At 39.6% G+C, this 26388-nt stretch overlaps 2 protein-coding genes across 3 annotated transcripts in view; one reads left to right on the top strand and one right to left on the bottom strand.

Moving 5' to 3' along the window:
• Positions 1–52: 52 nt before the first annotated feature.
• Positions 53–18685, bottom strand: LOC138045362 (MAP kinase-activated protein kinase 5-like). Of its 2 annotated transcripts, none has more exons than XM_068891824.1 (14): positions 18628–18685; positions 16771–16844; positions 16172–16247; positions 14522–14619; positions 13442–13550; positions 12737–12826; positions 12518–12613; positions 11027–11107; positions 8187–8374; positions 4567–4690; positions 3943–4082; positions 1966–2099; positions 1263–1370; positions 53–1116 (listed from the first exon to the last, which is right to left on the bottom strand). In XM_068891824.1, the coding sequence occupies exons 1-14, from the start codon at positions 18658–18660 to the stop codon at positions 1043–1045; spliced, it is 1425 nt and encodes a 474-aa protein (XP_068747925.1). In that variant the 5' UTR covers positions 18661–18685; the 3' UTR covers positions 53–1042. The 2 variants fall into 2 exon arrangements, with proteins under 2 accessions (XP_068747925.1, XP_068747926.1); XM_068891825.1 differs by having other exon boundaries at positions 1273–1370.
• Positions 18686–18781: 96 nt separating this feature from the next.
• Positions 18782–26388, top strand: part of LOC138044427 (F-actin-monooxygenase MICAL2-like) — a 12692-nt gene continuing 5085 nt past the window's right edge. Inside the window, exons 1-5 of the mRNA XM_068890941.1 lie at positions 18782–19193; positions 21483–21619; positions 22889–22935; positions 24124–24255; positions 25920–26006. Coding sequence (XP_068747042.1) covers positions 18857–19193; positions 21483–21619; positions 22889–22935; positions 24124–24255; positions 25920–26006 — 740 coding nt within the window. The 5' untranslated portion in view covers positions 18782–18856. The remainder of the gene's footprint in view (positions 19194–21482; positions 21620–22888; positions 22936–24123; positions 24256–25919; positions 26007–26388) is intronic.

Here is a 26388-nt window from a genome sequence, read left to right as displayed (position 1 = left end):
TTATTTTTTTGGATTTTTTTCACTAGAGATATACGGAGAAACACAATAGGACTCAAGATTCCCCGAGGATTTATTTAAAAGTGATCTGGACCGAGTTCACTTACAGTCTGATGGCGCTTGGTTCGTATTTCAAACTCCAAGCAATGGTTTCCCATGTGTAAACCCTATAAGTTATAACGTACATCACGTCAAACTCTCTTGGAGATTTCGAACCTTCTCATCTTAAACTTAAAAGAAATTCAAAGAAAGTCGTAAGGGGTTCACGCCGCAGCTGCTACCCTCACAAACCGTCCACTTGTAAATATCATTGCATTGATTGTAGTGAACTAGGCGACGGTTTTTCACGAAAAGAAAGATCCTCCATACACTTTGCCTCGCCGGCAGTTTCATCCATAGCAACTAGCTAAACAATATTACGCATCCTCGGAGAACCAGGGGTAATCAGTCGGGACGGGATGAGAAAATCCCGGGCAAAATCGGGTAAAACTTAAGCCAGTCCCGATTCTGCCCGTTTTGTCTCCGAGGAGTACTCCACTGTCAACCGTCTTTCCATCGATACCAAGCCTTGGAATCAGTTCTTTCCATTCAAGCAAATGCCACGATCCGCTGGTCTTTCCGATGTCGATGCCTTCAAAAGGCGGGGACGACGTCGAACTATACAAATTTCTTCATAAGCGTTCTTTTTCTCTTCGTGTATTTTTGAGGTTAATTACTTTGGTAAATGTGCCAAAGAGAGCAAATTCAAGGGTTTTAAACCCAGTCTTTTTCGACTATTCATATTTCTGGCAAAGAAAGCAGTGTCGCTCGTGCAGAAGTTTGTCGGTTTTCCCCGGCTAATGGACATTTTCTGTGCTTGGCATTTAGATGCGAGATATTACCGAATTCAGTGTCGCATTTATCATCGCTCAATCGTCATTACCCGGCTTTTTCCACGGTCGCCAGCAAGCACCGTACTTTCCCGCCTTGCTCAATGATTGTTTCCCGCCTTTTCACCTGCTCGCGTTTCAAGGCCCGCGCTTGTTGCCTTGTGACCAACTTTGACTCACATTTTCTTGACTATGTCTTTAATGTCAATAGCCAGGCGACGTTTATCCACCGAACCAGCGAAGGATTCGCCTGAAAAATCGAAGAACAAATAAAAATTACATTTCATGAAACTAAAGAAGCATTAGACAATTTTCCTTTTGCACAACGTTTTGAATTTTTAAGAAAAACACAACCTATGACTAAGGAAAACAAATATATTGAAACTGTGACAGTACCGTCCCATGCCTGTTTGATAAGCGCATCTTTGAGTCGCTGTGAGTAGGGATTCTGCTGCAACGCATAGGAAACCAGTCTTTTCAGTTCATCTTCGGGCGACAAATTTTCTGCGTCAGAATATGATAAATTAAAATTCGTTAGTTGTTAGTGCAAACCCATTTTGATCGCTGGGAAAAAGCGTCGCAAAGAACTTTACTTGATTTCGCTGGAAAAAAGTTATGCATTTTGACGTTGGAAGCAAGGGATTTCATGAACAACAGCAAGGCAGTGATAGAGTTTGCTAGATGCTTTCTGGACTCATTTCCAATGTCCGATTTCAACCAACTACGAAACAACACCAACCAATCACGTCGATGTAAACAAAAAAAAAAACCGGCGAGCCAATCACAGCAATGAATGCAGCCGAGCGAAGCACGGGAAAACGCGTGCGTCGCGTGGTTGTGAGAATGAGGAAATACATCACCCAATCACCAAGCTTAGTTAAGTGAAACCAAATCAATCACGACCATATATACTTTCACACTTTCAACATGTACTCGACCGAAAACATCCAGAGTCCCATATTGCATTTAAGCACTTGTTCAAGTCTTAACATTCTCTCTGAAATTTCCAGTTTCTAAACAACCCTCTTTGGCGTAGAAAACCTGAGAATTTTCTTCCAGGCACTGTAATATTTTAAAATCAGCTCCATTCAACACATACCTGCCGCGCCATCAACTGGTCGAGGAGGAATGGTACAGAATGCTATGATGTCTCTCAAAGACTTCACTGATTCGTCATTTTTTGTGCGATCAACTGTTGCCCTTGATGGTGTGTGATTTGCGCCCAAAAATGAACTGCAATTAAGTGATAGATGAAGAGTATCAAATTTTGTCAAGAATAACATTCTGTTGTTATGGTCTCGGTAAATGAAAATTTTAGTACATTGCTCGATTTTTGTTTTGTTTTTTTTTTGGGATTTTTGGCATGAGTGGGTGCTAACTTTTATTTTGGCAGAAAACAAAAATCAGAAAGTGCTTTTTAACCCTTCTAAAATGAGCCTTTTCTGTTTCCCGCCATGAGTTGCCCACGAAAAGTGATTGACAGCCCATGTCTATTGCGTGACGCAAAAATCAAAATTCTCCCACCTCCAGTCGGGACAGGTTTTAAGCTATCGCTTTGAAACTTTCACATATGATGGATAATGATATAGACTCAAACCGAGTGTGAGGAATTTTCCGATTTCCCTTTATAACTCATTTCATGTCAGTTTCTTTGCGTAAATCGCGCTCGAGATTCGACTTTTTAGTTTGAAATGCAATAATTCCGCTAATACGAGACATATGCAAATTTCCTCACACCCTTTTTTAGGTCTTTTATCTGTCAATCAGATGCAATAAAAAGGAGGTTGAATATTAACAACGCGAAAGGGCTGGAGCTTCAGCAGTAAACTCGATACCTCTGAGTTCGAGAGCAAAAAAATTAAGCGCCTTTTGAAATTCAATGAAATAAAATCTTTTATAAGGTAATTTAGTCTTTTAGCTTTAATTTGATATATAACTTGCCTTTGTAGCGAAAATACTCGCGCGACTAGCATTTTTTTCTGTGGGCACCTCGTTTTCATTTACCGAGACCTTAAATCTTGTTTTGTTATTTTGCATGGCAGCATGCCTGTTTTTCCTTCTTAAACGTCTTTTGTGACGTCAAGAATCCACAACAAAGAACTAAACATTAACCTTGTCAGCACCAGAGCTAGCAATCTCGTTCCCAGAGTCCTCGTTCCCTTGACCAGCGGTCGGGAAAGAGACACTCTGGTCAAATCCAAAAAAAAGGCCATATTTGATTGGCTGTTGATGGATGTTTCGGTCCCTTGTGGAATGAAAGTAGTGAAATACATACGGCGACATTTGATTAACGCCTTCCCGAAACCAGTCGGAAGGATACAGCTCGTATCCTTCGAATTGTACACTACATTCTTTAAAGCCTCATAATGAGCTTCCTTTAGGGAGAGTTCAGATTTCCCTAACCTCTCGAGAGTGTAGTCCAATACGTCGTGGAAGTGCGCTACTTCAGAGGAAGAAGCCATATTTCCAAATGTTTGACTTTCCACGCATAGTCAGAAGACCCTCCACGCATGCGCAGTTATTGAAACGGAACCATACTTTTCTGCTTCCGGTTTTGGGTTATTCCAGAGTCTCCCGCGCCCGTTCCGCTGGACATGGGTAACGGAGGCTCTGGGATCGAGATTGCAGAGCTAGTGGCTGTGGTCATAACAGATGGACAGTCTTATGATTAAACTCCAAAAATCTGAATGTTAATTCTCTTTACTGACTGCCATACATTACTTTTTATGTCAGTTATGGGAATTTGATCTTATCTCTAGGAAAAAAAAGCCAGGTGATAAATTGCTTTATTCTCGTCACCAGTCTGCTTGACAATGTATTGACCTATTTAAGGAGAAAATTTATATCAATCACTCTTGGGAGTGTAAAAGTTACTATTATGAGCTCTTGTATTAGCTCTATACGCTTCATAACAACAACAGTTACGAAAGTCGTCATCAGTCCAAAAGCAAAAGGAAGGCTCGATGGTTGCAAATATGACGTTAATCGCAATTGAGTGTGTATTTCACTGCTCGCGATCCTGTAGATAAGTGGATGAAGAAAGCAGGGAATTGTATGATTAACTAACAGTTCTTACCCGAGTTTGAACATCTTTTTTCTTTTCATTAATATGGGATTTTTAGCTTTTGAGACAGCTTTTAGCACCACAGCGCGGTCTGGTAACCTCATTTTTGTCAACTGAGCTGAATGTGCATTCATAGCTTCACGGAACGCTTCCTGAAAGAACACAAAACAATGCAATGTTAGACAATCGAATTTTCGAAAGAAGGCAAATGAGTGTCAGTTGCAATTGGTGCTGCACATAACAAGTGAAATTTCGAAGGAAAATGGTGATACATATCTTCTTTACTAGAGCAAAGATTTATTTTAATGACGTAAAACACATTTCCTTTAGGTGTACTGTAACAGCTTATATCAAATATATAATACTAATACCAATTTGTCAAGCCTATATAGTAAAAGTAAGTGCTCAACTAATAACTAGAAAGATCGGATCATATCAACTACTGTTTTTTGAAGAGAGTGGAAAACCGAAGTACACGCAAAAGAACCTCTTGGAGCAGAGTATTAAAGCAACAAATTAAACCAAACCCATATGTGACAAAGCCCAGGAATCGAGCCCAGGACACACAGTCGATTACTGTCATCACTCTCCCAACCCTACTTCACAAAATCCTGACTTAATGAACAACTGACAAACCTCGTCGGCTACAATAATTGAAGGCGAATCAAGAGGAGTATCTCGCACAGCTCCGTCGTTAAGCCACGGATGCTCGAGCAATTCAGTGACTGTCATTCTTTGCGCTGGCTCAACTTGCAACAAGCTAGAAATGAATTGAAAGCAGAAAATGCAGTGGTGAGACTCACAAGCAATGCACACCACAGGTGCTTAAATGGAGCTTACGAGCCGTGCTCATACAATGCATGATTGTTGATAACAGAGCTGAGCCCACGTTCCCATTCGCTGAGCTGTGACGTAGCCTTTGCGTTATTCAGCTCTTTTAGGTCGTGTTCTATTGGAATCAACCATTTTTAGTTGGTTGGGTCGGTCGGGTTTTTTCGTGTTCTATTGGGAAAAAATCATTTTCGGTAGGTTTGGTTGATCAACTTTTTCAACCGGCATCAAACAAGGTTGAAACGGTCGAAAAAGGAATTGGCAGCAACCGCTGTCGTTTACGCGGTCCATTTAAAGTCGGCCGCGGGCTCCTGCCTTGTTCCTTTCGAGCCTAACTTGTCAAGGCAGAGAAGTCTGGTAATAACTATTTCCAGGAGTTACCGCGTTTCAACCGAAAACGGTTGGAAAAGTGTTCTATTGGGAAACCTCAACCGCTTCAACCGAAAGCGGTTGCGGTTGAAACGGTTGATCCCAATAGAACACGACCTTATTGTTAATATGTCGAGAAATGCCCCCAATTAGATGCAGGTGGATTTCAATAAGCGTCACGAAGTGTCCCCTTGCTATTCTACCCAACTTCAACGTCACTCGTGTCTCGGAATACAGACAATTAACCTCACAGTGTCTCGTAAATGCTACCTTATTATAGGAAATTAACAACGCACTTTATTAACGCGATTTTACAAAATTCGCGTTAATTTAATTTATCTTAATTAATGTCGATGTAAATTTAATGCACACCATTACAAAACCTTATTAGTTCCTCACTAGATCCATTTGAGCAATCCTAAAAGCTAACTACTGTGAATGCTTCTTTTTCTCCATGAGACATATGTATGTTGAGATTTTGTAAGTGCAGCAAATTCGTTTTACTGCAACAAACTGAGGCTTTGAAAGATCTTTTGAAGTGATAGGGTCTAGTTAGGTTTCAAAACAAAATTTTCGGTTGTAAAAAAAAACTTAGAAACATCCGTGGACTTGTCTTCGAAGGTTTTATTTACAAAAGCCAAAACGCAGTTTAGCGTTCAGAAATGTAAAGTGCGAGTTCGCAGAATTATGAAAATCGCAGTAAGCAAAGCAAGATGCTTATCGAAAAATTCCCGTTAATTTAATGCATGCAAACCTAACTTTTGAAAAATTCGCGTTAATTTAGTGAAACGTAAATTTTCATCGCGTTGTCAACGTGCATTGTTAATTTCCTATAACAAGGTACTCCTCAAGTACGAATAAACAGCTTTACTATCCAACTGTATTAGGCCATCCCCTTTTGTTTTCTCCGTTTCGCGTCGGCCGACCGACCCAAATTTTGGGCATTTTCCAAAAAGAAAAAAAAAGGGTTGACGACGTTTTTAAGCCATTTTTATGTCGCACAGGAGTTTCGGTGGTTGATCCTTTTTCCCACGCTGTCTTAATTTTGCCACAACATCCTCCAAATTTTTACACCATATTGATTTTGGGTTCACGTCTTGTTGTTTTCCTGGCTCCACAGCTATGATGCCGGGGTACCAGGCCTCCGATTCCGAGAAAGCTTATGAAAAAATTTTTCAGGCTTCTCGACGCAATAGAAATTTGCGCTCATCACTGCGAGACAACATGGTTTCATTTGATTTCATACCCGCAGTACAATATATGATGTATTTCATATATATCTTTCACTCATAATTACTTATCACGGGAAGTTGTGAACTCAGAAGTGACCAGCTCCCAACGTCAGTGGCTTCATAGCTCAGTTGGTTAGAGCATCGCACCGGTATCGCGAGGTCGCGGGTTCAAATCCCGTTGAAGTCCTGAAAATTTTTCAGGCTTCTCGACGCAATAGAAATTTGCGCTCATCACTGCGAGACAACATGGTTTCATTTGATTATGATTTTTTTTTAGGTTTTTTTTTTCCAATCCGACCGACCGACCCAATATTAGGAAACGCATTCGACGGTAAACAAAAAAAAAAGGGGATGGCCTTAGTTATTGTACAAAAAACGGACGAAACGAGTACAAATATTCCACGATATTGTACTGTTACTTATTTGTGCACTTGGTTATTGTACAGTAGAGAACTGGTTTGACTAGTTTAGGTGCTGACGTTGCCCCGCAAGCACAAAAATTCGATAATAAATAGCTTATTAGATGTTTTGGTGTGTAGTATCGCTGAGTATTTCTACTCGTTGTTTGTATTTTGACTTGCCCTAGCGGGCTCGTCAAAATACAGGCTTAAGAACCCACAACTGACGTCACTCCCACTCGGTTAGAGTTGATTATTGGGTTTCCACGCATCCATCCAGTCCATCGAACCAACGAACCATCGATCCATCGAACCAGCGAACCATAGAGCCAAAGATCCATCGACCGTCGGTCCAACGATCGATAAGAACATCACTAGTAACCAATAATCAACTCTAACCCCCATAAGTTATAGAGTGGGAGTGACGTCAGTTGTGGGTTCTTACACCGAGGTAAAGCCAAAATACAGTACAACTCGAAAAAATTCTCAGCGATACTACGCACCAAAACATAAATAAGATATATGCATTCGCCATTTAAATTAGCCAAAAATGAAGCTAACAATCACCCTTACCTTTATGATGGAAATAGGTAACAAAGGCGTGGACTTAAAGGGACATTTCGTATCGAACATGAAATTGGGCTTGCTCCTAATTAGCTCCATTTCTGGACATAAGTGGCTTTTATGTGCGCAAGTTGGGTGATTTACTTAGTCTGTTGCTAGAAGGATTTGTGAGTTTCTGATAAACTCCCCTTCCATCTCTTGGAGATTTGATGATCAGCCGCAAGCCTCGGCTATCTCTTTGAAAGTGAACGCCTTGTCAGGTGCACCCAACGAGAATATAGTTCAAAATCACTTAAACATAGCATTGTTAAACGTATTTCAGTATTTAAACGATAGATATAGGCATATTTTTATCCTCTAAAAATTTTTCATCTGTTCAGATTCCCTAGATGAAAGTCTAGTGATCCGAGAATTATAGGGATCAAAACTTACCTTTTCGAAAATTTCAGCCAGAAAAATGGCTCCCGAAAATTCTAGGTGACCTTTTTAGGGTAAAGATCCATTAAAAATGGGCAAGTATACCGTGTTTTAGATGTTCGAAAATCCTAGGACAGGCAGGCAAGCAAGGAATTTTACAACAAATCTGAAGAGAATGTGTTTGAAAAGATACACCAGGCTCTGCCGCGTGAAGCACGACGATGACATAACAAAGTCATTGCAATCTTTGTATTGGTGATTTTCATGTGATGTCGATGTCATCGCCGCCATGTTGGTGGACGAAAACAAAAGATCTCTCATTAGCTCCTTTTGTTCGTCAACATTGTTATCTGTGTCTCTGGAGATTGGTTGCAAACCATCGAAATGGAGATTTCCGTTGAAGTTGTTGCAAGTCAGGGATCAGCGGTCTACTAATTCAAAATACCTGGCTATGACTTCCTTGGCTTCTGCGGAAATCTTGGACCATTCTTTATCAGGGTAGTCATAATCTCCCGCCATGATCCTTCGCCTCATTCCCTGCGACAGCTGTTTACGAGGAACCTCTGAATAAAATGGCGGATAGCCACATAACATGATGTAGATCACAACACCCAAGGACCACATGTCACAGCTCTGAAGCAGTCCAAAAACAAAAGGTTAAATTTCAGTTTAAGAGTCAAGTATCGAATTGCGCAAGAACAAAAGTGTATCTGTAAACTACGGTAACAGACATTTGAAGTCTAATTGTAGCGGGTCGCGAGTCCAAAAATATAACTTTTATCGTAAAAAAAGTTGTAACTCTTTTATAATTTAGACATAGTGTGATGTGTCTATGGTTTGAAGAAATTTGAATGGGGCTTAGAAAGGTAAAATTCAAACACCCAAAGATGCCTTATCCTTATTTTTTGGCGAGGAAAAATTTCTTTACGGTAATATTATGACATTCACTGTCTGTATTCCCTGATGCGAGTGATGTTGAACTTGGTAAGGAAAGCAAGGGGCAACTTCTTGATGCTTATCATTAACGCTTATTATCAAAATTGTCGTGCATATGATTACGTGCATTTCTGGACATATCTCTTCTGATTGGTTGTTAGTGAGTTTGACAGACAGGGTATCATTTTCAGACAATTTCGTTTGCTTCAGGGAGTTTGACTGATGCAACCTCGTTTTTACCTCTGATTGGTTGATGAGTTTGACCGACGATTATTTTGTCAAAAAAGGTGAAACACGTCAGTTTCTTAACAGAAGTTTCGCAAAATTGACCAAAGGGCTTCGATCTATGGAACGACACCACGATTATTATTACCAAGTAAAACTTATCAATTTGAAGACTTCTTACCTAAGGGCTGGTTGAGTTTTTACCCGGCAATTTTTCAAAAATGATGTTGCAAGGTGAGGTTAGCATTCGTTCATTTTCACAGTCTTTTGTTCCAGCCCTGGTTGAAGAAGTCGCTGTACAAATTTTCTTCCAAACACCAGCAGACAATGTAAGACTCGTTTTCAACGCGAGCTACAATCTGATAATAAGGACATCTATGGGATCTATGGCGGCGAAGTCGACAAAAACGTCACCTCATAATAGGCAGCTTAAGCAAAGACAACAGCGATGACAACAAGAACGTCATCTCAAAATATAAATTCGCGTTATTTAAATAGCTTCGTGACTATTTCAACCTTTTTAATACTAGGAGGGTGTGGCAGTTCCTCAAAAATGACACTCGTAGGAACGGCACTTAATTTAGGGGAGAAAATGAATAGTTATCCTCAAGTGCTGAGGTTATTGATAACACCTCAAATTTGGCTATTTCACGTTGTTGTTTTGCTGACGACGAAAGAAATAGACCAAAGTGAAAAACGCACGTGCAGGGCGTGCTAAGCCATTGTTTTTAACCACTTAATAAGCAAATTTGTGACGTTCTTGTTGCCCTCGCTGTCGTCGTGGCTTAAGCTCCCTAATATAACTATGCACTATTAGTATAAATACACAGGTAATTATACAAAATTGCGCGCTCTCATTGGCTCGCTATCTCGGATTATTAGCCGATAATCACCTCGACGGACAAAAGGGAGCTTAACATCTACGACGACGACGTCGACGAAAACGCCACAAATCAATGATATCATTGGTTAAAAGAGCATAAATAATCGTGCTGCACCTGCAGCACGGATTTTAGCTCATATTTTTGCGGTTCTCTGCGTGACGACGACGTGAAATCACTAAATTTTAGGTTTTGACGACAACCAGGTGATCTGGTGACGTAACTCGGAGGACTGGGGAGAAAAATTTGAACGCCATATCCCACAACCGCGCGCGGCCTTATTTTCGAATTCAACATGGCAGAAGCGAGGTTAGATCTCATCGGGTCTACTTGAATATTCATTCAGTAACAGGAAATGTGGTCGACACGGAATGATCTATTGAGTTTTGGCGATGGAAATACCGCAGGGAGTTTGGAAACAACACCTAAGGCCGCGCGCGGTTGTGGGATACGGCGTTAATTTTTTTCTTCCCAGTCCTCCAAATTACGTCACCAGATCACCTGGAACGTGAGCATGCAACAGAGAATCTTTCATACCAATTTATTTTTAGGATACTTCGCCCACATTGTACGACGTGAACGAGATGGAATAATCGCGAAAGACTTTTACTAGAGCGAAGTTCTATTTTGAGATGACGTTTTCGTCGACATCGCCGTCGTAGATCTTAAGGTCCCTAAAGTGGCTGCCAGTAGTCGTTTTTCCACTGTAAGTGAAGATGATTTCGCGCTGAAATGTTTTTCTTTTTCTCTTTTTTTTAAATAATCACCTGTGTATTTATACTAAAACGAAGTGATTATCGGTGACTATTCACCTCGACTTCGTCTCGGTGAATATTCACTGATAATCACTTCGCCTTCGGCGAATAATTGTTAAGTATTGTAACCCTTGTAGCGATTATTCCATCCCGTTAATTCACGTCGTACAATATGGGCAAAGTATCCTAAAGATACATTCGGTACGAGCGGTTTACATTACAACTGGAAAGTTAAAAGTTCGCATTTCTATGCCCAAGTTGTCTCATTAAAACCTCAAATTTGGTGATTTCACGTCGTTGTTACGCAGAGTATCGCAAAAATATTTGCTAAAACGAGTGGCGAACGTGCAGTACAAGTATTTTTCCTCTTTTAAGGCGCCGACGTTGTCGTAGCGGTCGTCGTCTATTTAACTCACTAGTCTCAAAAACGCAAAGTGTAATCCTAGCGAAAAGAAAACCCTTTTGGTTTCCCGATTTGAATGTTATACCTTGTCATATGTGTACGGTTTTGCAAGGAAAGGAAATCTCCCTGATTTTTGAGCGCGGTGAATTCTTTGAGCCTCCAGGACCTGTGGAAGACAATTACAAATACACGTAGACGGTTAGCTTTCAATCGCTTGCACAAAAAGATCCAAACTCGTAGACTTTCTACATGTTGTCCGCTTTGCCATTAGTTGCGTCGAGGATATTATTGGAAGGTTTTTCAAGTGAAAGTATACCAAGCCATTAACGTCACGTCAGCTCATACTCTTCTCTACAAGTATAACACGCTCCACGCTTCAACACGGGCCTCGCCCTTCGAATAAGCACGTGCCTTACGCTCCACATCTGCACGTGCCTCAAACTCGACTTTACGGTGCCTCCCGCACTTTTGCATAAAGATCACTACTCCCCAGGATAAAGGCCCCGTACACACGTATCCGGATACACTTGAATCCGCAAACTTTCCTTTGCCGATGCACCTTCCGTCCACTAGTATCCAGTGAATCCGGCAACCGAATCCGCAAAGATGTGAATCCGCTCTCCACAGTGAAAACGTTTGAATACGACACGAATCCGACATCTTGTGGACGTCGAATCCGGTCGAATTCGTATATTTTGAATCCGATGACGTAACAAAATCGGTTCCAGTATTTACCGCGTGATCATCCAACATGGACTCTAAAACAAATGCTATCGCTTCTCTTCTTACTGAACTTAATTCCGGTCTGATAGCGTGTTTTCAGTTAAACTTGTCTATGTTCTCTCTTCACATAAACTTTGTGAAAAGACGACTCGTGTGTATGATTCTGCGCATGCTCTGTTGACTCCATTTACGGGCAGGAGTCCTAGATACTAGAGCAAATCCGGATTCGTTCAGATACGTGTGGACGGGGAAAGTCGATCCGAAAACGCTACGTGTGGACGCAGAAAATTTTCAAATGTATCCGGGACCCAAAGTGTCAATCACCTCAAAAATCCTTTTCGCTCAACAATTCTCTGCATTTGTGTAACACTAATTCTTTGGTTTGCTAAACTCTCTCCGTCAAAGCCGATGTTTTAGAGGCCCCTATCGTTTCAAAACGCTCCACTTTTGGCAGCGTTTCAAATCGACCCGGTTGCGGCAACGGTCTCGATCGGTGTCGTGTAAACAGAAGGCGTGACCGCATCGAAAATGATGCGTTCGTTCTTGTGAACGCTGCCTTAATTACATGCCACCAATTTGCTGAAAAAGGGAAAGGACACGCCTATTAATAGTAATTAGCCTTTGTTTCCTTTAATAAGATGCAAATAGGTGTCAGGTAAAAGGCCGCCATCAATCAAGTTCAAAGGAAAGAATACACTGTAGGTATCAAAAAAAGGACACAAATTTGCCCTGCTGTCTAACTTGACATTCCTGGACCCGCGAGAGATTAGCCGCGACCCGCGCCGATTGGATTCTCACTAACAGTTACCTGAAATCCACCACCATAAACAAAATATGGAAAGTCGATAAATACCTGCGGAGACACGTAATAAGGTGTAAACTGTGGCGTCACAAGATCACCGCGATCAATCTTGGCGAAACCAAAATCTGCAAGCTTGATTTTCACATTCTGGCGAGAGACAAAAACAGGAATCAAGTCGTTTCAATGAGGCGTCAAGTGATACAGGCCTACATACTGGCTTTATGCTTTAATATATGGAATTTGCTTTCAAAGTGAACACTCAATGCTTACCTCGCTTTTATCAAGAAGCAGCAGATTTTCTGGTTTTAAATCCCTGTGAGCAACGTTGAATGAATGGCAGTGGTAAACAGCTAGAGCAATCTGAAGCAAGAAAGTTCAAATATATAAAAAATTAGAAATAAATAATAATTAAATATTATTGTCAATCTCACGCCAACTCCAGCTTATGGGCCATTCAATTTTTTTGTCTTAGAATAGCTGAGGAGAAAGGGATGTTCTGTTTTGTGGATAAATCGTATGCTCTGTTTCCCAGGAAAAATTAAAATCACGGTTAATCGACGTTTCGATGTATCAAACATCATTCTCAAGATTGAGGTCGTTTATGCTAATGTCAAAGTTGTTAAGAGAGAGTTGAAGATTTTGAATATGTAATATGTGCATTCCACAGTGCTCGATGTTGTGTAAATATTTTAGTTAAGCATCTGTTTCCCAACCCTTCATTGTCAATGTACTCTTTTGGACGAAAAGTAGCCCACACACTCTGCATAATTTATGAGTTAATGATGTCGTAGTCTGTACTAACTTGTTTATGATTGTCAACTAATATCGCAGACCTACAATGTAAAGGGTAATAATAATATTATTTTATAAATGCTAAAAGTTTAGCAATGGATGTTGCCCTCGTAAAATTAAGAAGACAACAAAGTAAATACAACATATTTGTAAATTGCATAAAAAATGCAAGAAGCATTTCACCTGTTTGGTGAAGGTTACAGCCTCTTTCTCGGTAAATCTTCTTTTAGATCTAACAAGCTCGAACAGTTCACCTCCTTCCATCAGCTCCATCACCATCAGTATCCTTGGACTAAACACGGGAAAATGACTGTCAAGAATATTGAACAAACAAATTGTATTCACTTCAAATTAAAAATGTTATTGTTGATTTCCAGCAGCCATTTTGGTAGACCAAAATGGCACCTTCATACAAAGTTTTGTGAGACGTTTCGTCTAATAACTAAAAAATTGTGCACCACACAGACTTCAGACTTTGAGAAGTTGTTTCAATATATAATATATTAGTCTTTTATAACACTTCGTTTTCTTGGCTTTTTTAAAACATTGAAGGGTTAAGTTTTATTTTTTTGGTTGCGTGACAGTGAAAACGGTCTTTTGGAGACTCCTGGGAACTATGTAGGCCTTTAAACTAGGTTCTGATGAAAAAAGTGCACACTTCATTTTGGCTGATCACACCACTAAGAGAACATCATTCCAAAGTTAAAGGGATAGTTTTACAGTTTTGCGCATGTCCAAGCTTTGGCGCTAGCATTAGTAAATTTTACACTTTTTTTTACTGAACAAGATGATGTTCTTTAATCACAGAGAGTACTAAAGCAGATACACTGAATGACTGGGGCCCAAATTTTGAGGAAGATAAGTACTGCGGGTTTACAGTGTACACAGAAAATATCAAATTTAGTTTCGACCATCAAATCAATTTTTTTGTACCAGCCAAACATTTATTATGCGCACAAGTTGTCATAACACACAAGTTATCTATTCGCATGTAGTAGCTTCATTAACACAAAAGAAATTTATTGCATAAGTAATTCCACTTCTATGGCATTGTTTCCAATTCCTGCTTGTTTCAATAATAATGGAATTAAATAGGCTGTCACCGATGTGACAGTTTGCCCATGCACAGAGAGGTGAAACCCTACTTTTAAGATTTGAGAGCACTGAAACCTAAGAAAAGCCCCTGTCTAACTCTTATGATGAAAAGCTACTGTTACATGTTGTAGTGTTAAATGTCAAATACAAAATAATTGCTTAACTTACATGGGTCTCATTTCTCCTGGGAATTTAAAGTGCACAGCATAAACATCCACTACAGACACTATGTGAGAGTGATTACTGCATAAATAATGCACTTTTGCCTGAAACACAGAAAATATGAAACAATGCTGAGTTTGAGTCTGAATCTGAGTCCTTTCATGGGAACACAATCATGAGCTCAACCAATTGCCTTGCTCCCAACTGATTGGCTTCATAGCTCAGTTGGTAAAGCATTGCAACAGCATCTCAAAGGTCATGGGCTTAAAACCATGTTGAAACCGCCTGAATATGTAAGGTATCTATAAGAGACAATTATCATGAAGTGCGAAGGTCACTTCTCTATTTGACCTACTCCCACCTGAATGAAATGAAGCTCAGTCGGCATAGCACTGCACCCAGGCATCGCAGAGGTCATCAGGGTTCTCATTAAGTGCCAGCAGCCGGCTAAAAAACCGGATACTTTAAATTTAGAGCTGTCTACTTTTCGGTCATAAACTTGCTATAAACAATGACAAAGCGCTTCTCCCGCCGCCTACTTTTATATTTAAGCCGTCTACTCCAAAACTTATTGAGAACCCTGGGTCATGGGTCATTGTCCCATTCAGGAAAAGAACACTTCAGTCTCCCTTTTGTCTATAGCCCCCCCCCCCCCCCCCCAACCTTCAAATAGATAGAGTACATCTATTTCATTCAATGCTGAGTCTTAAATTAAGAATCACATAACAAACGCTCTTAATGGTTAAAACCGCATGCTTTTATGAGAGTACAGATGCATGGCTGGTGCCACTCGTAGGATTTGGAAAACAAAGCTTTCTGAAAATTTTAGCCACATGCATGAGGAAATTAAGAAATTTTTGATTATAAAACAAACAAAGAAGCCTCACCTGTTATCTGTTCCGTAGTAAACTATACTTACATGTATAGGAAGTAGATAGAGTACTCAAGAAGTCAGGAAAACACTCAACTACATTTCGTGTTTCCCCTTCACTTCTTTCGTGCTCTATCCACTTCCTGCTTGCTTTACAACTACAGAAAAGATCACAGGCCAGGTTTCTTCATTTGTTAATTGCTATTGTCTGATATGGAATTTCACAGTAGTGGGAAATTTGTCATAGTTAACAATCCCTTCTTTTGCAGCTGGATACCACATGTTTCTGCTGGAGAGTACAGACAAAACCAAGTTATCGTCAAACTACTTGTAGTCTCTACTTTACGTGCATCAAGTGCAATGCTGAGCAAGAATGGGTAAAAAGTCAGGTGTATAGAGAAGAAATTTATCCCAGACTATAGACTATAGATTACACAATGTAGTTATGGTCACCTTAATTATTTCAAAGGACATAGGACACAAAACTAAATTCCAATAAATTCTGTTCCTGGAGATGTTTCATGGGCTACAATGACTCAAGAGGCGACCATAGAATTGCACCTAAAACCAGCAATAGCATGCAGCCTTCACATAAGAAAATGGGCCAGTACTCAACTCTCACACTGGTTGCAGAGACTAAGGCATGGGGTTCCCGGGATAGTGGACTGATCTATGGGGCCACAGTGATTGACACTAGCTATTGTGACCCTGCAAGGCAAAGCTAATTAAAAGGTAAATTGGGACTTAATGTCAGGTCGTAATAAATCACTAGTTTTACTTCTTACCTCTGTTCTTGCTTTCGGAGAATCAAGAAGACATTTTAATGCAAACTGTTTCCCTGTAGTTTGACTGGTACAACACCTGAAGTCAAATTCAAACATAAATAAATTATTTCATTCAATTGTAATCCGCTTGTAAGTTGTTTCCCCTACATTGTACTCTATCCTTATATACCTTCCAATTTTTGGGTATATAACTTATTATGATAAATACCTCTGAGAGTCACAATGTCAGTTACCATTCGATTTTTTCCACAAATAAACATAAAAATTAAACTTCAAAATTGAAATTGGAAAGGCATGGAGCCCTAACTATTGCCCTAAGTAAACTTACAATACTGTCATAAAAAACAAGGTGAGTAAGATAATGATCAAGATATGTTGTAGTTAAAAATTTTCCTTGGTTAAACGTTTTTTAAACTCGTTTGTTTTTTACCTTCCTTTGTTTCAGATATATTTACAATAATATCTATAACACAAAGGAAAGTAAAAAAGAAACTAATTTGAAAAAATATATAGAGTCAAGCAAGCTACTACATGTAATTGCGTGGATCACAATAAAGTGCATATAATCCAAGGATAAGGCATTTCAAAATTATACATACCTCACTGGTCCACTGATACCAGAACCAAGTTTCCTGTTCCAGTCAACGATATAGTCATTTTCTAATGGAGTACTCTAAAGTGTAATATACAGAAATTTACCAGTTTAAGTGCAATGAGCATTAATGTTCATAGCACAGGTTTCTTACTGGATGCTTGTGGAAAAAAAAAAGTATACATATATAAAATTTATATAAAGCGTGAAACTTGATTTTCGCAAAATAGTGCTCAATACATAGAAGTAGAGCGAAATATTTATGGAAGAAAAAACAAACTACAACTTCATGCCTAGTCAAGTCTGTTTGGTGGTCGCCCACTCATCAGGGGATTTAATAAGAATAAACTTTACAATCCAATCCCTTATATACAATATAATTTGTCTAATTTGTGCAGCGCAAAATTGACAGTTTACTTGTTGCGTAAGGGGGTTTTGTTTCTGTGGCAGCAAGAAGACACGAGTTCATTACATTTGTTTAGTGTTGATGAGTGATATATATTATTATTATTATTATATATATGTACTTCAAAATACCCAAAATTCATCCAAATATACCCAAATTAATGGAAGCATTGTATGCTGTATACCTGAAATTCAAAGAAAGTGATATACCAAATACCCATATTAAAGCTGCAATATACCGTCTGATATTCAATGTAAGGAGAAATGTAGACTCGGAAAAATATCCAAGTCCCAGATGGGATTTGAACCCACGACCCTCCGTGATCTAGTCGGATGCTCTAACCACTGAGCTACTGGAGACTCTAAGGTGAGCAAGGGTCAATTTGTGGGTCTCGACTGGAACCGCATCGCGCAGCTACACAGCCAAGTGTTGACTAGCATATTTGAAACTCACTAACAGCATCGCGCTGTCACATTAATGCATATCAAGATGCAGCCAACCAACCTCCAAAGTGAGTGTGTTAAAACTGATATTCAATGTAAGGAGAAATGTAGACTCGGAAAAATATCTTGCTCACCTCAGAGTCTCCAGTAGCTCAGTGGTTAGAGCATCCGACTAGATCACGGACAGTCGGGGGTTCAAATCCCATCTGGGACTCGGATATTTTTCCGAGTCTACATTTCTCCTTACATTGAATATCATTGTTGTTGTTTCATCTTTAACACAATATACCGTCTACCCGATTTAAAAAGTCCGTGTATATACCGTTTACCCAAAAACCCTGGCCAACCCTGATACTTCACTCTTACACTTGAAAATTAAAGTTTGTGTGAATAGAGCAAACAGCGAACTTCTTCTGTGGTCAAACACTTTATTAAGCGTTTCGCCCTTCGGGCTTTTTCAGTAAAAGGACTAAAAATACTTGGAATAAAAAATCTCTCTATGACTAAGTCTTAAATAGGCTATTGAAGTCCAAAATTAAATTCCAGGGCTTTTCAAGGACTTCAAGGAGTAGCATGAACTCTGCTTCCTTTTCCTTTGCCTTCCTACCAATTTTCAGTAGTCCTACAAATCGCGATTTCCCGTTTGCATGCAAATAGCAAAGATCGATAACATTAAATGAAATTAAATTTCCCTCATAACAATGTAATGGAGCGTTACATTCCAGCAGACGTTGAAATTAAATTCCAGGGCTTTTCAAGGACTTCAAGGAGTAGCATGAACACTGCTTCCTTTTCCTTTGCCTTCCTACCAATTTTCAGTACTCCTGCAAATCGCGATTTCCCGTTTGCATGCAAATTAATAGCAAGGATCGATAACATTAAATGAAATTAAATTTCCCTCATAACAATGTAATGGAGCGTTACATTCCAGTAGACGTTAACAAACACATTTAAAATAATAAGCTAAGGTACGATGGAAAGAGGGTGCTTGTCGTGCGAAGAAATTGTTTGGTACCTTAAATTGCAGCTCTCTGTTAACTTCCGCCATTTTGAGTGATGATCAGATCATATTTATTATTTCTACATGACGCACTTCGTTAACCGCTGATAAAATTTTCGTACCCAGACTTTTTTTCCATCGCTTCTCACAAAAGGCGCGGTTTTTGAAATACACACGAAAGCATAAACGATCAAAATAATATTGTAGATTTCAAGGCGAATCCAACCGTTCTCTCTTAATCACGATGTCGCAAATACTGGACGAATTCGATCAACCTACCCCTGTAGCAATCAGTCATTGCCGCAAGATCTCAAGCGAAGACTTTGATCGTCAATCTGCCCAAACAACGAAAGAAGCGCTTCACGATTTGATGAAGCACCTTGAGCAAAGACCTCAGGAATTTTACGACGTCCTTCGGAGAAAAAAAGCAGACAATCTCGAAATGTTCCAGTTCGTTAAAGTCAAAGTTTTGAAGAAGTTTAAGGATCGGTATTTGGAAAACTATTTTCCCGAGGAGCAATGTAGACGAGACCTTGACAATCTGAAGCAACAGATTGTTTCCGCTTTCGACTATTCACAAGGTAAAAAGCTTCTTCGACTTCTTTTCGGATCGATCGATGACAATCGATCAGAGACAATCGATCAGAGCTCTGAAATCCTGATGTCTATGTCGTGGTTCATTTTTTTCTTGGTTTAAGTTTCTTCAGAGCAGCTCAATTTTGATTTTTCTTTGCTAAATATTCATAATCATAATCTGAAACAAAGGAAATTCAAAATTGAACTGGTTTAATTAAAAAGTTTTGAACCAGGAAAAAAATTTGAATCACAACAGATCTTTGTACACTAGTGTGCGGAAACATGAAAATTATTACCAGAATATTAGATTAATTTAAGATCTATGATACTATGTTATGCCCTGGTCAGTGTAAATCCTCCACCCCCCAAGCCCAGGACTATGCAGGGATTAGCCGGGAATTAGACACAAATATTGTTCTGTGGTAGGCGGGGCATTAGCACTTATATTTGAACAGACTTAACTGATTAGAGTGTAATGTGAAGTGCTTAGTATCTACCCCATGTGAGCGTTAGCCCTACTGATGGAAATGGGAAGGACAGAGAAAAACTCTGACCAGGGTGAGAATTGAACCCATGACCTTCGGGTTAGATCACCGCTGCTCTACCGACTGAGCTACAAGGTCAGACGGGAGCAGGTCATGGGAACTGACGATGTTAAAGTCATGGCAATGAACATGTACTTGTGTGGGCCCATTTCCATCAGTAGGACTAACGCTCACATGGTTCATATGGGGTATATATTAAGCACTTCACATTACACTCTAATCAGTTTAGTCGGTTCAAATATAAGTGCTACACGGCCAACGTTTGCAAAAACGTAATTCCTCCTTGTACTTGTACATGTTCATTGCCGTGACTTTAACATCATCAGTTCTCACGGCCTGCTCCCATCTGACCTTGTAGTTCAGTCGGTAGAGCAGCGGTGATCTAACCCAAAGGTCGTGGGTTCAATTCTCACCCTGGTCAGAGTTTTTCTCTGTCCTTGTGTGGACCCATTTCCATCAGTAGGGCTAACGCTCACATGGTTCATATGGGGTAGATACTAAGCACTTCATATTACACTCTAATCAGTTAAGTCTGTTTTACGGTAAGTGTTTCATTTATTGGTAGAAATAATACCTTTTCATTCCTTGTGGAGGAAGTAACAGCGGTTATAAGTCAAACGTGCCCACCAACAACATTTTTTCATATTTTAAAACTAAAATTAGGAGGACATCAATCAAATGTTTCCATGACAATACTCCTGTTCTCTTGACAGCAGTTGAATTCGTCATGGAAACATTTGATTGACGTCCACCTAAATTTTACTTTCGAAACATGAGAAAATGTCATTGAGGGGCACATGTGACTGATAACCGCTGAAATGTGTATCACCTTTGTACTTTTTGCTCTTTGGTCAAAGTTTGCAAAGTAAATCATGTTTTGAGGAGTGAACTCTCCATTTTATGTTGATGAATTTGCTTCGGTTCAATGTTCATTTGACGTCTAGCAGGGCTACATATGCAAGGATTAGGAGGTATCCATGTTTTAGATTGGATGAAAAAAACAAAACTAGGAAGAAAGTAGTGAAAACAAATAGGAAATATTTATTTAACTACATTTGCACTTGGCAATACTGGAAGACTATTTTCGGTATGAAATGAAAGCTCATTTGCACGCCACATTGGATTCTTTCTCAAAGAACTGCCTGGGATAAAATATAAATATTATTGTAATTTTCCAGATGAGTCTAAATTTTGTTCTCCCATTTTTTTTTAGTTGAAGACATATCTAAAACTAAACGAGCAAACTTCTATTTAATATTCAAAGATTTGTTTCAACTTTTCTTTCTCTCATTTCTTTCAGCTTATTTGTCTGTTGAGAATATCAACTATGAAACCCTTTAAAATCTGGAATTGTTCCAGTCAAGGGCGGGAGATTAGACAGCCTAAAATTTCTCGCATAGTGGGGCATTAGCTCCCATTAGAAACAGGAAATCCCTCCCTAATCCCTGGGGTTGGGGGGAGGAGGGGAGGTTTACATTGGCTGGTGAGTTAGAGTTACATTAAACATTAAATATTACCCAGATGGCTCTTTCATCAGGTATTTCTGATATTAATGTTAGTATGCACCAACCAAGAAGGGAGAAACACACTAAAAATACATGTAGCTGACAGAGGAAACAACATGTAGGAGTTTTGGGGGCAACAGTAATGCAAAAAGCAGGGCTCTGATTGCAGGACTGTAAGTTATACTTTTTAAATGCACATTAAAAATTTAATATGTAATTATGTTACATGTATCTCTACTTTCAGAGGGAAAGAATACTGGAGTGAGGTTTTCCAAGAGACTTGCCGAAAAGCGATGCATACAGCAACCACTGTGCACAAGTACTCCCAGAAATCCCGCCTCCATGCCTCCACCTCCACCACCACCACCACCACCTATCTTGGTAAGTCTGGACTGATCCATGCACTCATTGTCAACTTTCAAATTGTCTTTGCGTGCTCTTCTGACAATTATCTCACTATGTGAGGTTATTTTGTTTCTGGTTATTTGGATCAGTATCGTCACAGTGGTTAGTGCTCTAGCTCATCTTTCACTTGGGAAGCTGCAGGTACAAAACACAGGTCACAGGCACAAGTCACAGGTCATTGTTTTACCAATACAAAAACAACCCTAACCCTTTACCAATGCTAACATGGCAGCTAAAAACTCTTGTTTATGCCTAATTAGGCCTAAGGTTGGCTTTAATTAATGTTTAGGATTCTTTTGGTATAGACCATTTTACAGTAGTATGCTGGCCTTTGAATGAAAGTGAGGCTGGAGTTGACCTTGCTTTGATAGAAACCTCACAGCTTTTCTTATGTAAATTCCTACTTATTCGCATGAGAACAGCATCATCAACATACGAAAAGCAGTGAGGATTCTATCAAAGCAATGTCAACTCCAGCCTCACTTTCATTCAAAGACCAGGTATCTAAGCACACAACTGTAAAATAGTCTATTGGTAAAACAATAGCCTGTGACCTGAGTTTTGTACTGGCTACTTCCACTTACAGATGGATTGGATAGTGAAACTCGGCATAACATGATTTGAATTTATTGGCCCTCTTTACTTTTAATACTTATTTAGACTGAGGTATTTCTCAATGTATCTTTGTCCCCTTTCATTAAAATTGATCGGTTATATGTCAAGTTTTTCTTAAATGTCCTCATGTGCCCATTTCTATAGTAATGAGGGCAAAATGCTCAGGCCCTAGTCATTCAATTTATGCCGGATAACTTTATCCAGTGGATATTAAGTTACTGAGTATAAGATATACTTCACTTTAAACATTGGCTAAGATTTTCTTACACAACTTTTGACAAACTTTGCTTAGAGTGTGCACATTCACAATTACGAGCTCAGGACAAATACAGAAATCTTTGCAGAGATTGAAACTGTTGGATCATAGTGACTTATCCACCAGATAATTTTAGTTATCTGACCTTTGAACAACCGGGGCCAGATGGGAATCACTATAAAGTTCAATATTAGAATTTACACTCTAATAGACTGATACTTATCTCTGTAGTTGTTTGTTTAAACATACAGGTACATGTATACCCCTTCTGGTTGAATACATTTGCAGCTGGCTCCGAAACTTAAGCAGTACAAGCAGTACAGCACTTGTCTATGAAAAACTTATTTACGTCCAAATATTTCTTTTTCTTTCAGTCAGTAAACAATGGTGACGAGATTTCACCTGTGGTCAACCAAGCAAGGTAGTTAGTCCCCTTTTTGATATCATTAAAAATGTGCCCACCAAGTGCCGTTGACAGATCTCCCCTTGGATTACCAATCTCTTCCCCAAAGGCTTTGGGTTTTTCCCCAATCATAGACTTCCCCCTTTTGCACAGTCTCAGAAATTCAAATTGATAAATTAATGGTTCCCATCATGAATGGTTAAGAGTTCGGCCTTATGTGCATTTTTCATTCAACAAAAAATGCACCTATTCAGTGTGCCCATTATGCAATAGTTTATGCAAACCTGACCCAAGCCACTGCACATTAATTTGGCATAAGCTTCACGCTAAGGAGGTTGTTAGAATGAGACAATGGAGACAATAATTTGGTCCAATTTGTCAAAGTTGACCACAACTATATGAGGTCCCATATATAATTATGTGACTTGCAACCAATCTCGAGTGTAATCTACAATAATATTGCTGGTGGATGAACAAAAGGAGCTAATGAGAGATCTATTGTTTTTGTCCACCGATACGGCAACAATAATATTATTTTAAATTAACAATTGAAAGCCACCTACTGTACTCTGGTCAGGCCGAACTGAAAAAGAATTGTTCTACTTATCCTTATTGATTGTTCAAACCACAATCTCTATTAATACTTCATAATTGCCTCATTTCCTGGAAGATTTTGAAAACCTCACTTAAAGTTCTTAGTAAGAGAGAGGCTCCCCTGGTTTTGAGAAGACCAAGCAAATAGTTAACAGAAATGGCAGCACAATTATTTAATATGCTCTTTTAACCTGATTTTGTGATGTTGTTGCTATCGCTGTTGTATTTTTCTTAGCCTTCCTAATATTTAGAACGCCCGGTAGCAACCTCATTTCCAGGACCTGTCCCACCCCATAGTGAAGGGGTTCGGGACTCATCAGGTAATAAATTTATGGAATGTGGGAAGCAAGAGAATGGTATCTGGGACAAAAGGGTCTAAGGTACAGGAGATAAGTAGGATCGGTTGGAATGAACAAGATGCTAAAGACAAAGTATGGACTGGGAGACGGGTTTGATGTAAAAGTTAAGGGTGCGAGATTAGGGAGACAAAGGTACTAATTTTGAAAGAAAATGGGAAACAGAAGCAGACATGGGAAAAGGATGAGTGGCAGGAGACTGGGATAAGCTCTGTAAGGATCTGCAAATGCTGAGATCATTCATTTGACTTGTTAGGTTGAAGCCGTCGGTTGATGGTGAGGCTGCCACACCCTCTGGAACCTTCCAACATGAATTGAAGCTAATTCAATCAATCCGAAGTGTGCAACCAAGGAGGAGGCTGCACGAAAGAAATGCAGTGAATAAAAGGTATGTGTCAACGGCTTAACTTGTCACATGCACTTGGAGATTTGCAGTTTGATTCCTGAATTCTTGATTTCTTGTGGCTTCTCTTTCTAAACTCAAGAGGTTCTTTGCAGATTAGTCCTCCCTACTTCACCTTTAAAAGGCTTCGCTTTGAGTTCCTCATTGAGCCTCTTTGAATCAACTCAACAGATTATGATAAAATACCTTGACAGTGTTTGGGCTGGGTCTCAATCGAGGATGCAGTTTATCAGAAAAGGAAAGGGAGGCTTTTTAATGGTAGCATTCTGTTGATGACCTAAATCTTTCAGTAATTCCTTAGGATAATTATGAAATTTCTTATATTTCAACTGTGAAATGGAATAAAAATAAATGAAAGTTAGAAACATCTTTCAGTTTTGACCTCTTGGTATTTGTCAGTAGAGATTCGAACATGTACACCAGGGCACAGTAAACTTAAATTGCAGTCTATGAGTTTTAGCCTCCAAACTTGATTTCAGCATAAAATTAATGCGTTGGGACTGTGCCGACCTAGACACTAGTTTTATTAGCTTGAAAAGCGTGGAGCGTGGAGTTTAGCTGCCTGAAATCTCTTTCAAAATTAATCCTCTCGACTCGGGTTTTCATTAGGTTGCGACTCTATAACTCAAAACCTTTTCGTTTTATACTTTTACTCATGTTGCGCATGTGCAACAGCTGACCGGGTTTGTATTTTATCACGGATTAATGTTAGAGCGGTTTTCAATTGAGTGTCAAAAGTAATTAGCTAATTACTTTGGTTTTGCATCTACTTCGCTCAGTGATTGGTTCAAAGTTTTCGCGCCACTTTTTCAACCAATCAGAAGTGAAACCAAAACCAATTGTGGCTCGCGCATGCACATTTTCCCGCCTTTTGTGTCGGCTACGTGTAATTACTTCGAATTTTGATTGGTTTACTGGATTGTCTCAGTCCTTTTTGATTGGTCAAAGTAATTACTTTGGTTTTGGTTTTACGACACTCAATTGAAAAGCGCTCTAATCTCCTTTTGAACAACTGGACCCAGCTGTTTTTATCGTTGCAGCACGTTCTTGTTTACCACTTGTATATTCCAACTAAGCAATAATTGTAAGGAGCATCCTGTCGTTAATACCGTGATACTTCTTTTTAATTTTCGATTATTTTAAAAGCAAGTTCCTTTTCCTTTGTTTTTCACAACCTTCAGAGGTTGATTCAGATTTGCGCCACACTCTTTTTGTCACACAAGCAAATACATGTAACAGTCTGGCCCGGGTTGTTCGAAGCATGGTTACCGCTAACTGGCGTTAAATACCATCAGAAACCCATAAGGGTTGAAACGTGTAACGCGCGTTCACAGCTTCCGAATATTCAGTGCGAACTTATTAGTTGAATGTTTCAGTGCTGAGTACCATATTTGGAAACCCCTCGCTCTTGTTGTTCCAAATATGGTACTTAGCAAATTGAATATTCAGAAGCTTGTTTCCCAGCACACAAGGGGCCGTTACACGTTTTTCAACTCTTATGGGTTTCTGATACCATGGAAAGCTATAGGTTTTGATACCTCTTAACCAACGGTTAGCGCTAACCAGGATTCGAGCAACCGGCCCCTTCATGGTAGCATCTGATTATAACACTATGTTCTAATATTCAGTTTCTTCCCTTTTACTGACAGTGAAGAATTGAAGAGGCCTCGTCTACATTTAATAGAACAGGGAGATCTTAAAGCAGCAAAAAGCAAATTGAAGAACGGAAAGATGCGGTGAGCCTTTTCTGAGTTTCCTCGTATTTTTTTCAGTGGCGACGAAGGTGAAATGAAGAGATGTTTTTTCTATATGGCGAATTTTGGATACTCAGGAAAAAATCCGAATGCTCCTTAGCAGGAGTCGAGCCGACGACCTTCCGATTACTAGTTCCGAGGCTCTACCACTGAGCAAAAGGAGACTCGTAAGTGGTGGCTCGGGAATACTCGTAAAAAATCCGAGTGCTCCTTTGCAGGAGTCGAACCTACGACCTTCCCATTACTAGTTCGGATGCTCTACGGCTGAGCTATAGGAGACTCGTCAGTGGTGACTCGGGGATACTCGGAAAAAATCCGAGTGCTCCTTTGCAGGGGTCGAACCTACGACCTTCCGATTACTAGT

This window comes from Montipora capricornis, chromosome 4 (genome assembly GCF_036669925.1).
Source record: "Montipora capricornis isolate CH-2021 chromosome 4, ASM3666992v2, whole genome shotgun sequence".
Taxonomy (NCBI): domain Eukaryota; kingdom Metazoa; phylum Cnidaria; class Anthozoa; order Scleractinia; family Acroporidae; genus Montipora; species Montipora capricornis.
The sequence above is the reverse complement of the archived record's forward strand: the minus strand, read 5'-3'. Positions and strand labels throughout refer to the sequence as shown.

Coding starts and splice junctions, on each gene's coding strand:
- LOC138045362 (XM_068891824.1), bottom strand. CDS start 18,660: ATGGCGGAAGTTAACAGAGAGCTGCAATTTAAG. Junction 16,248..16,770: donor GGTATCAGTGGACCAGTGAG/GTATGTATAATT, acceptor ATTTGACTTCAG/GTGTTGTACCAGTCAAACTA. Junction 2,100..3,942: donor AAAAAGATGTTCAAACTCGG/GTAAGAACTGTT, acceptor ACTTAATTGCAG/TTCATTTTTGGGCGCAAATC.